Source organism: Lytechinus pictus, chromosome 3 (genome assembly GCF_037042905.1).
Source record: "Lytechinus pictus isolate F3 Inbred chromosome 3, Lp3.0, whole genome shotgun sequence".
In the NCBI taxonomy this organism is placed as follows: Eukaryota; Metazoa; Echinodermata; class Echinoidea; order Temnopleuroida; family Toxopneustidae; genus Lytechinus; species Lytechinus pictus.
In genome coordinates this window covers 79,002,297-79,015,724 of record NC_087247.1, presented here as the reverse complement: position 1 = coordinate 79,015,724, position 13,428 = coordinate 79,002,297, and the positions used below count along the sequence as shown (strand labels likewise).

General features: G+C 38.6%; 1 protein-coding gene across 1 annotated transcript; it reads right to left on the bottom strand.

The window, feature by feature from the left end:
* Positions 1 to 1,131: 1,131 nt before the first annotated feature.
* LOC129258023 (TBC1 domain family member 30-like) lies at positions 1,132 to 8,120 on the bottom strand. Its single transcript, XM_054896479.2, has 3 exons — positions 7,453 to 8,120; positions 5,809 to 5,973; positions 1,132 to 2,780 (listed from the first exon to the last, which is right to left on the bottom strand). Exons 1-3 carry the CDS (start codon positions 8,078 to 8,080, stop codon positions 2,626 to 2,628), a joined length of 948 nt encoding a protein of 315 aa, XP_054752454.2. The 5' UTR covers positions 8,081 to 8,120; the 3' UTR covers positions 1,132 to 2,625.
* Positions 8,121 to 13,428: the final 5,308 nt, after the last annotated feature.

Below are 13,428 nucleotides of genomic sequence, written 5' to 3'. Positions count from 1 at the left end.
ATGAACTAGGCTCATATACTTTCTAAGTTATGAAGACATTTCAAAAACTTAACCTTCGTTTAAGATTTGATATTGAGGACGTCGCCGCCGTCAGAAAAGCGGCGCCTATGCAGGCGAGACAAAAAAAACAAATAAAACGGTTTTTATTGTTTTAAAAACGTTTTAAAACATTTTTTTCCAACAAATGATGCAATTTTCTGTAAATCAATTAAACTATAATACAGTTTGATTTAAGCTCTTGATGGTTCAAATCAGGGTGCTACATAAGCACTTGCCCGATTGCCCGGGGCAAGTAAAAGTTAGAGTCGGGCAAGTGTTTTGAAGTTAAGACCAAAACTACTTGCCCGAATTGGACAAGCAAAATTCACACAGTAGAAAGCAAAATTCTCACAGTAGAATGACCAAAATTAGGGTCGATATGATATGATATTGACCCTAATTTTGGTCATGGCAGGCAAGATAAAATCACATTGGAAAAAGAAATGCAATAACAAGGTAGATCAGTTCATGTCAAAAGAGAGAAAAGGGTCAATGGTTTATAAAACCGCAAAAAATTATTTTTAACAGGTAAAACTTTTTTTTTCAAGGATTTTTTCGGGCAAGTGAAATAGATTTTAGGGCAAGTATATTCCAACTATTTAAAAATTTACTTGCCCGACCGGGCAAGCGCTTCTAAAAAGTTATGTAGCACCCTGGTTCAAATATATTTTTGGAGTAAGAGATGACTACATTTTCTGTTACTGAATTTCCAACAGAAAATTTCATATTTCCTCTAAATGGAAATTGAATGCATAAAAAAAACACTGAAGTAAGTTGACATTTTATAAGTTTATTCCTCATACATGTACTCCCGGGGTATTTTGAGTTTTGTCAATCTGGGGGGGGGGGGGCAAGAAGAATTTGGACAATGGAAGAAATTGACATAATCTATGGGGTTTCAAAGCTTAATTTCATTTGAATACATAATTCCAATTTTAGTGCATGAAATACAAATTTGGGTTTAAACATATCAATAAACCCTTGAACTGCTTATTTGTTTAATTGAGGAATTGTAATCAAATGCATATTAGAAAAAAAATCAGTATAATGTTTTTAAATGTTTTTGTTTCACTTTTTTTCTTATATTTCTTTAATATGAACAGTTTTTTACTTATTGTTTTTTTTAATTGAAATTATTTGCAATAGTTTTCCAATCATTAAACAAAATTACAAATAATGATACAGATACAAATTTTGGCAAGAATTCACATTGGCTTTATACATGAAATCATGTTTTTGAGCAAATTTGGGTCTGACATGCACTTGTTGTGTAATATCATAACCCCGGGATCATAACCGCATCCCCATGCATGCATCCCAATATTAGTCTTGAACGATATGGCATGGCCCTGTCGTGTTTATGGATTTATGGTAGAAATTTTTGAGAGGGCCATTAAGGTCCCCTGGGATTGTTAGGGTTAAGGTTTGCTAGCTGATTATCTTATACTGTTTAAAGTACTTTTCTTCATCTTTACGAAGCGCAAAGTTTCAGCTGCTTTCATGTGTACCTTAAGAGTGTGATGTCAGTTTTAAAGTCTATTTGTAAAATATTATTATGCTTGTGCAACACTTCCATTTTAAGTACTTATATTACATGTTCATGTATTTGAGCTTATTTTAAATATTGTTTGTTTCCTTCCAAAAAGTGAGCACAACACACAGATATGTTTGTTAAAACGAGAATATTCGTAATATGGATTGATGTGCACAATTGAACAGGGAGGAAAGGAACATGACAAAGCAATAGAGAAAGGGAGAATAGAGGGGGAAAGAGAAAGAGGAGAAAAGGAGTGGTGTTGAGAAAGAGTTTTAGTCAGAAGAAAACAATGCCCCACTTTTAATAAGAAATAAAAGTATGTAAAAAAAATTCATCTAAAATCACATCCATGCAAATTTACGACATACATGTCTATGCGGTGTTTAAATTTTTTTTTTTTTTTAAAGGGTGTTTAAAAAAAAAAGGGTTTTAAAACATGTTTTGAAACACACCGTTTAAAAAGTGCCAACCCTGGAGGTATATAAGAAAGTTATGGCAATTTAAAATTTCCGTTATTTTTGACAAAACAGTTATATGCACAATGCAGTGACATGCAAATTGGGGAGTCGATATGTCACTCACTAATTCTTTTGTTTTTTTATTGTTTGATAATTCAATTTTTTTGTTTGACAATGACCAACTTCAATAAACAACAAAATGTTAAAACATTGTAAATGTGGAAGGATTGTGATCTGGTACTCAAAGAGTGAAATCCCTTCAAACTCTAGAAAAGGCTCTTATAACCTGTTTAGATCTAGAGTAATTATTATAGTAGAAAGTTACTTTTATAATAAGTGTGCCTTTCAATGGTACTTTCATAAAATCCTTGATTTTGATTGGCTGTTGGGTCACGTTACCATGGTAGTTACCATTGGAAAGCAACAGGACCAAGATAAACACTGGATGAACTTCAGCATCAAATTCAAAACACATGGCGATGAATGTCAGGACAGTTTTAGTTCATAAGGAATGAACATTTTCCGAAAATACAAGAATCAGTCATGGTTCAACTAACAAGTCCAGTGAGGGAGTAAAATGCACCCTCAACCTCAATCAATTCTGACACATTTCAATGTTTCATTCTTTACCCCAACTCCATCAGATCTCTGTGAACAGTACAAAGGAGTAACTAAAGGACATACCTGTCTAAATGCTTTTTTCCCTGGTAGTGGCTCGATACTAAATCTAAGCTGGGCATCCACTCCTAAAACATTAAAAGAGAAATATATCAGGAAATTAATCACTTACATATATGCCAGGGCCCCATCTTACAAAGAGTTACGAACGATTCGATGAACCTCCAGTGTATGGAAATCCATCAACGTGATAATTTTCTTCTTCAGGAAATTTGCAGAATGTCCATTGTAAGCAGTACTTACAACAACAGTGATCATCCGGGGTAATGATTAAAGTATACACCCAAAGACTCAAAAGTACATGTATTTAATGATTATTTTCTTTTATCAATGTAAAGAGAAAGTATTACTAATCACATTAATACCTTTCCTTTTCCAAATAGCGCGTTAGGCTTGCAGATATCAGCCCACAGAAATTATATATTTCCAGTCCATATTTCCGTCTTCTTCGGTCCTCCGTCGAGCTACCATGTTAGTGACGTCACACCAAGAGCACAGTTGACAGCAACTAATACTTGTGTCGTTCACTTTGCACATATTCACATCTTATTTCAAGTTGTGTCTGTAGATGGGTGTCCAAACCTTGGACATTTAAATGTTCATCAGGCTAACATTCTAAAATTATAAGATATAATACTTACCAAATTGACAGCAAGACCGTAAACTAAACAAATTTGACAAGTAGATCAAGGTCCGGGGGGGGGGGGGGGGGGGGGGGGGCACTCAACTTATTTTTTGATGGGGGTGTGCCTCACGAAACTCTGAAATGGGGTCTGACTTAAAGGGTAAAGTACAGGGTCTTGGGAACTAAATATATATACCGCGCGTTGTGAAAAACAAGGTCCACGGAATGGGATCGCAGCACTGTAGGTACATTGCACCATAGCGCTGTGCATGCGCTAGCCATGCATGGAGCGGCTACTAGTTATTTTGGGAGTTGCGAAGCCGTACGTGATCTCTCGCATGCGGTGCTTGCGCTTGACAATTTTGGCAGGGTTGAGGAACTGAGATGTCTTGTAACGGGGGTCTTGCGTGTGGGGCTGGGCGGCTTCTGAACTTTTGTCATTCATAGTATCTAGAGAACTGAAAATTAGGTCTGAAAAAGGGGGTCATCAAAGCGGCATGTCCGTTTACCACCAATATATGTGAGTGCCTGCGACAGCACTCAGCAGGCAAGGCAGTCTGACTCTACCAGGGTTGCGGCGATTAACTCCGTCGAGATCCGCTTTTCTGCATCTCTCCTCAAAAGACATATTTTTCAGTGTATTATCATAAATCTGTGGAAGTTGAATGATCCAATTTCTTGATATCATTTTAAATTGTTGTCTACATTGTGGGATTCATATGTTCTCATGTACGTAAAAACATTTTAAGCATTCAAATCGCCCCATCGGTTCATGGCATGATGCTACGCCTGATCCTCAGGCCGAGCATTGACTCATAGCCCTCTCGCTATCACGCTGGTCTAAGGCAAAAGCGATGTTGTATCTCGCCCACTTGTGAAAGTAACCAGAAATATTGTGATTTGCGAGGGCACGCAACGGAATCATATCTAAAGTTTGTTGTAAAATAACTGGAATGGAATTACATTTGTCATTAGAGTCTTACATGTAAACTTTAATGTTGACCTCAAAATGACCTTTGACCTTACCATGTGACCTCTAAACACAATAACATGCAAATCTCCTAAGTATAGCTACAACCCAAGTTTGGTTCAAAAGTGACTCACAGTGGTAGAGTTATGTCATAACGATGACCTCAAAATGACCTTTGACCTTACCATGTGACCTCTGACTGCACCATGACATGCAAGTCTCCTAAGTACATCTACAACCCAAGTTTGGGTGAAAAATGAATTACGGTTGTGGAGTTATGTGTCATAAGAGAGTCTTGCACATAAACTTTAACGTTGACCTGAAAATGACCTTTGACCTTAATATGTGACCTCCAACTGCAGCATTAATTGCAGGTCTCCTAAGTTTATCTACCAACCAAATTTTTGTTGAAAAGTGACCAACAGTTGCGGAATTACATGTATGTGACATAATGTTGGTGACGGACGGACGGAGGACATTTGGATCCCTTAATCTCGCCTTCACCTCTGGTGGGCGAGACAAAAACAGGTATAATAACACAACTACTGCCCTGTGTATGAAGATGTCGAAATCAGGAATCAAATATCTAAATACATGGAAAAAAACATTGTAAAAATCTGAAGGAAAAACAAAACAGCAAGAGAAATGCATGCAAACGGGTGCAGTGCTTCAGTTGCTAATTGTGTGATGTATGAGGCTGTGTCCGATCACATATATGTCTGTATCCAGGGAGCTGAGTTAAGGGTCTCTTATAATTCCATTTCTCGCTTTTTCCATGACATCTATAAGACTTTTTAGTGACAGGAGCTTTCTATCCATACAAGTATATAATTTGTGATAATTATCACTTATCATGAATTTTCTCCGGGCGGCTACTTTAGGTTTAACGACCACGATTTATGTGATTCAAATAGCAACAACTGTATTATATTATACAGAAGTATGTGACTCTGAATTATTAGGGCTGCACAATATTGTGCAAATTACATGTAGGTCGATACATATCTGCCATATTACCAATTGTGAACAATGAACATAGCAGATGACCTAATAAGATTCTAGATTCTCAGGCAATATGAAAAGTTTGAACTTTGTTACTGAATCACCTTTCATATTTTTCATTTTGTTGATGTACTGTAATACCATGAGAAAATATGTAGGACAAAATATTGGAGAATCTCTTTCCAAGAAAAACAAGCTATCCTTTAATCTGTTTTACAACAACCAACCTGCACTATTAGTATATTACCTTAATACACTATTAAAATAGAACAGAATTTTGAAGTGAACAAGAATGAAAATCAGAAGTCAGTCAAGATGATTATAATGAACAGGATCATTAAAAAATATCATCATACAATGTTACTGATGGTGACTGTGACAAGCATTGTTAATTTGAATTATCTTGTAAATTACACATGTAAGCTAATAAACAGAGAGCATTTACAAGTAAATGGAAAATTAAATTTGGAGTAGATATTTTTCATACAATGTAACTTACTTCTCTTCTGAGAAACAGCTTGAAGCATAGCTGTAAGTACATCCTGGTTCTTCTGTCTTTTGGCCAGGTAACGATCTCTTCGCTTTAGCTGTTTGATAAGCCTTCCTGACAGGACAGCGGTGCCATGCTGAAGATCTCTTACCATATCTAGAAGCTCATTGGTTGCTGAATGAACCAAGGTTAAAATTAAAGGAAAGTGAAACCTTTGGAACAAGATAGCTTGTGCGAAACACAGAAAAATAAAAAAAAATAAAAAAGTTTGAGAAAAAATGAATGAATAATAAGAAAGTTATGAGCATTTGAATTTTAGATCATTATTGTAATGTAGAGCCTCCCATTGGCAATGCGACAAAGATGTGTAATATCACATATGTGAACAACTTTTCAATTAATTTTGTATATATTTCACTAAACATATTTCAGACCCGGGTGGGGGGGGGGGGGTAGTCAAATGTATTGCTGTACACATGCGCGGCCAAATTATTTCCAAACACCCTCTAAACAAGCTTTTTTCTGTGTGCAAAATAACACCCTAAACAAGTTTTTTGCGGTCTTCATTTATACATTTTTGCCCCATTAACAAGTTGTCACCAGAATATGACCCCTAAACTGGTTTTGTCTACTTGCTATTTTAATAAGCTTAAATAGACAAAACTATATTCATGGGTATTGCAGGCCCCCAGTGAAGTTAGGGTTAAAATACCACGATCAGGAAAAACCCGAGCACTTTTCAGAAACGAGGAGGAAAAAGCCCCAGGGACAAAGCTTGGGGGAAAAACATATCCTAAACATGTGTAGCTAGTCTTAAAAATATATCTTTGGGGAAAAAAACATACCCTAAATACGTTTGACCCGGCAAATGACCATTAACCAGTCTTTCAAAATCACCCTTATTTGAAAATTGGTGTGTTTGATACCCTTATACAAGTGCACGCGTGGCCCGTGTCCAAAACTGAAAAGAAACCTCTTAAAACACGTTTTTTGGTCACATGTGTACAGCAATATATTTGACTGCCCCCCCCCCCCCCCCCCCCCCGGGCCAGAGATAAACTAGCTCATTGATGTAAATTTAAAGGATGCCAGTGTTCAGGGAAAAAAAATCAGGGGCTGCTTTTCACAACTGGTTGCCTAAATATCTGCAACACTGAATAAGATTGCAGTGGTTTTTTTTTTAATCTTACACAGCTCTTTAAAAGTTTAAGCATTTCAGGGGCAAAATCACTCTGAGCCCACTTCTATTATTTTCCCCGTTGGTGTTGCCCATTACAGTTCTAAGTGTTTCTGATATGTGAATTAGAATTATTTCTTTCCTGGCCCTGGAAGTAGGTAAACTGATAAACACAAACCACAACTTTCTACACATGCTTCTTTATAAGAAATTAATTTTTCAAAAGCCTGCTCTTTCTCACCAGTATAGTAAAATTATTATCATTCTAAATCAAGTAAAAGCACATGAGAAATAATTATTATTGACTGACAAATACATGGGATGTACACATTGCAAATTTCAAATCCCCCCCTTTTTTTTTTCTTGCTCTCTATCAATATCATTTTTAATTTTAGTCATCTTTCCAAGGTCTGAAAGTTTCTGCCAATTTTTCCAATCTGAACGGAGAAAATAAGAATAACGGTGAGCATCCTCACATTTAGCATTCAACAAGGCTCTCGGTAATCTTGATGACTCTTGAAAGCTATCTCCTTTACTGCTAAGATAAGCTCCATCAGAAGAACACTCTGTAAATCCATCACTATCGACACTTGGCCTTGTACTTGCATGACACCTGTCATATATCTCACACAACAGACCGTCCAAAATGGAATCTTTCCTATCGCGCAATTCATCACCATCTCTATCCGTTTCCACACTGTCAAAGCTGTCCAATTTCTCTAAAATATTAGAAGAAGAATTTGCCTGCCTCAGGTCTGAAAAGTCTGGCTGAGAATCAGAAGGGTTGACGGATGAAAGAGGTGAAGGAGATGGGCAAAGAGACGACGGGTCACCACTTTCGGAAAGCACGTCCAGCGGACTGGGGTCATTTTTTCCCCGGCCATCTCCGGCTTCGCTAGAGTTGTCGTCGTCGAGCACAATGTCAACATATTCTCCACTTGTTTCAAAACCTGTTTGATTGCTAGATGACTGAATGCCTTGTTTATGTAACACTCTGGACAATGCAAATGGCAAAAACAAATCATCGAAGTCCGAATTTTCATCCGGTTCTTCCATATTGTCGTTTCTCAGCTCATCTTTTGACTGTTCAACACGGAACGTCATCAAACACCTTTTGGGGTCACCGTAGTCTATTTTGCAGACACATACGGTACCGGTACATTACAAAAACATAGTGTAGGATACGGAACCCATACCATGATACTAACCATAATAATTTTAATATAGAAGTCAGGCTTCGAAATTACATTTTGTCATTGTCTCAAACAACGACAACAACAACTTTTTCTCTAAATCATGCACTGATATATACTCTACGATTCGATGATTCGCTGTTAAGGCCTACTGCGTTTTCCAGTCGGCGGTGATGAGGGGGAAACCGAACAGTGCAGGTGGAGATACTCCCGGGGCTGCGTTTTGCAGCTACTGAAAAATAAAAGAAATTCTGAAAACCGGAGGTTTCATGTGTGGTCTACTAACTACTTTTGTATAATGATAATTATAATATAGACAGCGACGGGGGGGGGGGGTTCAGCCCCACTTTTTTTCCAAAACCGTGTACAAAAACGTAAGAATGACCTAACCCCCCACCCCTACTTTTGGATCAACTCCACCCCCCCCCCCAAATTTCAAAACAGTTCCGCGGTCCCTATAGGACTGTAGATTTCGATAAGATATTCAGAAAATATAACATCAAAATCTTACACTGATCCATTTACCTTTCTTTCCTCCTTTTTTTTTTTGTTCTTGGTTGTAGAACTTTTTGGGGCAGTGCTCTGCGGGTGGGGGTCTGTGGGAGCCTAGCAGATGGGCTGCTACCGTCAAATTGCAAGTATATACACAACAAGTACTTCAACTCAGATTAGCACAACATAGTAAATGTGCATGGAAAAATTTGTAAAAAAATAAAAAAGTCGCCAGAGAGCGTAGCGAGCCAGAAAAAATATGGCCTTTTGAAATGAAATTCTAATTATGTGATAGTTTTTTACATTACATTCAGCAAATATCTTATCATATGTCATTGTTTCCATTCATTTTCTCTTCCATTGCCTCCTTCTTCGCCCCCCTAACTGTGTAACCAAGCCTTCTTCCCTCCGCAGTGGCGTAACTACTGGGGGGGGGGGGGCACGTGCCCCTATTGGCTGGCCAAAAAATAACGGGGGAAAGGAGAAAAAGAAGGGGAAAGAAAATGAAACGTAGTGGGGAAGAAGAAATTATTGTATATTGAATTGAAGCATAATTTGCTTAGGGCCTATGTTTTCATCACTCCTGATGTTTGCACTGTTGTCTGTTTAAAGAGATGAATAATTATGTTTAAGGGGATTAAATGGTTTTAAAACACACCGTTTTCAAGTCAATATACATGTAGTTATGTAGTGACATATGCTTCTTTTTCATGACAACTTAAAGAGATTGCACACATTTAAGGTCTGAATATAAAACATTTCCAGTCCGTGCCGTCCGAATTAGTGAATTGGCGATATACAGTATGTCTGCTCTTCATGAATTCCTGAAAACATTCCTTAAAATGCCACTTTTCTACTCTGATTTTTTCATCTCGCGCTTCGCGCTCGCATGATTTGGTTAGTGAAATACGTATGGTCTTAATGAGTTCCTACAAACAAGCCTTAGAATGCCCATCTTCAGGTCGGAATTTCAAAAATTTCAGCTCGCAGTATTTGATTAGTGAAATACATATCATTTTCATAACTGCAATGACTACAGGGTCGCGGAAACGGGGGGGGGGGGGGGGGGGCTGCGGGGTCTCCCCTGCTCTTTTTCCAAAACAGTGTACAAAAACATAAAAATTACCATTAAAAATTCTGATTCTGATTTTTTGCATGGTAAGCCCCCCCCCCCCCACTTTCAAAACCGTTCCGCAACCCCTGGACTACAAAAAGTGCGTCATGTGTTTTTCTATAAATTAAAGCGCTTGACGGTCGCATTAGATGACTATGGTAAGTTAAGGTATGAAAGACAGTCCTTAAAATTTCCGTTTGGGGACGCCCCCACATTGTTTGTTTAGTGAGACAGGTACATGGTACATAGCATGATTACAAAAATTTGCTTATAATGTCCCTTTTTTAGTTCTGAATATTAAAAACTTTCAGCTCGCGCTTCGCGCTCGTGTTATTTGATTAGTGAGATATATATCTGTTACATGTCCTTAAAATGTCTCTGTTAGGTCAAAAAGTGACTGTAATTTTTTGCAGCCCCCCCCCCCATTGCCGTGACCCATGGTACGCCACTGCCCATCTCATATCTGCCAGTGCTTCAACATAAAGCTTAAAGGAGAATGAAACCCTTGAAACCAGCTGAATCCATATCAAAGAGAAAAATCAAAGAAACATATTGTTGAAAGTTTGAGGAAGATTGAATGAATAATAAGAAAGTTATGAGCACTTGAATGTCGAGATCACTAATGCCATGTAGATCCTCCCATTGGCAATGCGACCAAGATCTGTGATGTCACACACGTACAACTCCCTCATTACTTAATTACTTATTTCACTTATATTCTCACTTTTATAGAGTCTATCACACAAGGTGAGGTGTTCTCTTTATGAGAAGACAAGTACAGAGGTTTCACAACATTATATCATTGATGAATCGTTTGTCATATGATTAAAATGAGCAAAAAGAGATGTTTTGGGGTATATTTTCAATGTCCAAAAGGGGGAGTTGTTCTAGATCTTGATCGCATTGCCAATGGGAGGATCTCCATAGCATTAGTGATCTCGACATTCAAATGCTCATAACTCTTCTATTGCTAGTCCCCGGGGGGGGGGGGCACTCGACCAAAAAAGTAGTAGGTCTGTGCCGCGGGCGAGACAAAAAACGGGGGGCTTGGAGCGGGCTTATTGTAAAAAGGAGGGTCCTCGGAACGGGCTTCGGAACTACAAATGTTTGTGAAAACGGGGGTCCTTGGAACGGGTCGCCTTCGCGTGAGTGCGTATTCATCCCTATGGAACGGGCATACGTGCACCCGGCTAGCGCAGAGGCGATGGTCGGACAGCGCTTTGCGGCCGCTTTTCACCAAAATTGCGGCTTATCAATACGGCAGGAACGGCGTAACGCAAAATATGAGAGGCTTTGGAGCGGATTTCTTTCTTCTTTTTCCTCGATAAGAAGAAAATGCTATGCTTTGGAGCGGCTTTCTTTGTTCTTTGTCTCAATAAGACAAAAATGCTATGCCTTGGAACGGAAATTTGAGTGTAAAAATGGGGGTCCCCTCCGCGGCACATACCCACTATGCATTATATACTGAGTGCCCCCCCCCCCCCGGGGCTAGTCCTATTTTACTCAAACTTTTGTTGATCTTATTCTTTGATTTTTCTGCTTTCACAAAAGCTAACTTGCTCCAAGAGTTTCATTCTCCTTTAATGCAGGAAGGGTCCATACAGGGGCCCCGTTATAGAGCCCCAACTGAATGTGGGTTTGGGGCAGAGCCCCCGGTAGCTTTGGAGAATTAGTCCGTAGTTTCTTCTTGTTCTTTATTGTTTTCAATCATCGGCTGCCCGGTCGTGTTACTCTTCTGTCTAATTTACCTTTTGGCTCATTCCATTCTACCTTCAGCTGTTCTTTCCCTTTCCAACTATCCTCTCCCCGTTGCCCGTACGTGCCATTTTTCCCCTTTCTTGCTTATCGTGTTAATGTACTAGTATTTAGGGATATTTTGTTCTTTCTCTCATGTTCTTCTTTCCTTTCTTTTCCAGCTTTCCTTCCACTTTCTCTATTTACATGATGTTCTTCCTTATTTCCCCCTTTCTTTTCACTTCTTTTCACAATAGCGCAGTCGGTAGAGCGGGGGATTCGTATTCCGGTGACCCGGTTCGATTCCCACTGGGTGCGCTATAGTACCCTTCGCAATGGTAAGGCATTAATCCTCAGTAAAAGGTCCTTCGGAGGGGACCTTAAGCTGTCGGTCCTCTGGTTGCTTACAAGCATTCATGCTTTCTTAGCAATCAGGTAAAACAATCACAACCACCACCACTTTTTCCCTTTTCCGCCTTTCATCTTTCTCCCTTTTCTCTATTTTTCACATTCCCCCCCCCCCCCAGATGAATTCCGCAAGGGAGCTAGAGGGGAGCCCGCCTCCTGCCCCCCCCCCCCCCCACCTGATACACCACGGCGTATAACGTCACATGTCCTAACGCATATTTTGTCTGATTTTGCTGAACACTTTAGAAAGATTGGCAATAGGAACATTGATCATGATCAGTTATCTGTAACCTCACTAAATGATATACAGATTGAACTTGCGTTTGACGGTGAGCATCTATATTAGATGATCCATTCTCTGAAGATGAAGTTGTGTCTATGATAATGAAATTAAAAAATGGCAAAGCTTCTGGTAGGCCTATTTATAAAATTCTTAATGAATTTTTGAAAAATTGCCCAAGAAATATGATCATAATAATAGTCCGCTTTTTTAAATATCGTGTTAGATACAGGTTGTGTACCCCCAGATTGGTGTACAGGCATAAGCCTAAAGGGGGATGCTGCTTCAGCTAACTACAGGGTATTAATGTATAAGTTGTTTGGGACAAATATATACTTCTACATTAAATTCAAGGTTAACTAATTTTTTTAATTTAAATTATCAGATTGGGAAGGAGCAAGCAAGTTTTCTTGCAAGCTACTCCACAACCTGTGGCGGACCGTGACCCGGAGGCGCGTTTCCGTTTTACACCCTGGCGAAGGCAATCTCCGCAAAACTAGCTACAAAGCGACTAGTGAAGAGTCTACACGCGTCACTGGTTAAGTGATTTGTGATGACAGTTTGTTATGATTCTCCCAAAATTGCGCAAATAATGCAGCGCGCTATAGGCCTACCTTCTTTTACTGAATTGATTTAAGTACAGAAAAAGTTATATAAAAATTACCGCAAATTATGCTGGCGCAAATATTCACTAATGAATGATACGCGCCGTATAAGCTAAAACAATAACAACAACATTCTCACCACACCACAACTCTGTGGCTACACGGCCACGGTACTGGCATGAATTAAATCCGAACATGCTTTTGCAGTGGCGTTTGTATACACAAGGAGGTGAAAACATACAATTCGGGCAATAGCCAAAATTAATTTAGTGTTATATATTCTTGTCTTATTATTATTACTGCTTGTCTTATCATATTATTATAAGACAATAATAATAACAATACAAAACGAAGGAGAATCTATACAGCATGAGTTTTTCCACTTATATAATTGTTTCATAATGATTCTAAACAGTGAATTAAAATATACTATGGCAAAAAGAAGCTGCTGAAAACTGCTTATCTAATAAAAGAGAGACAATGGAGTAAATTATAAAGTCAAAATGGGGCCTAAGCTTTCGATCCTAGCAGAATCTTCGTCGGAGGCAAAATGACAAACATATAAAGTGGAACAACCATAATATAGACCACAAACAAGCTACAGCAACACTAGAAACAAGGAGACA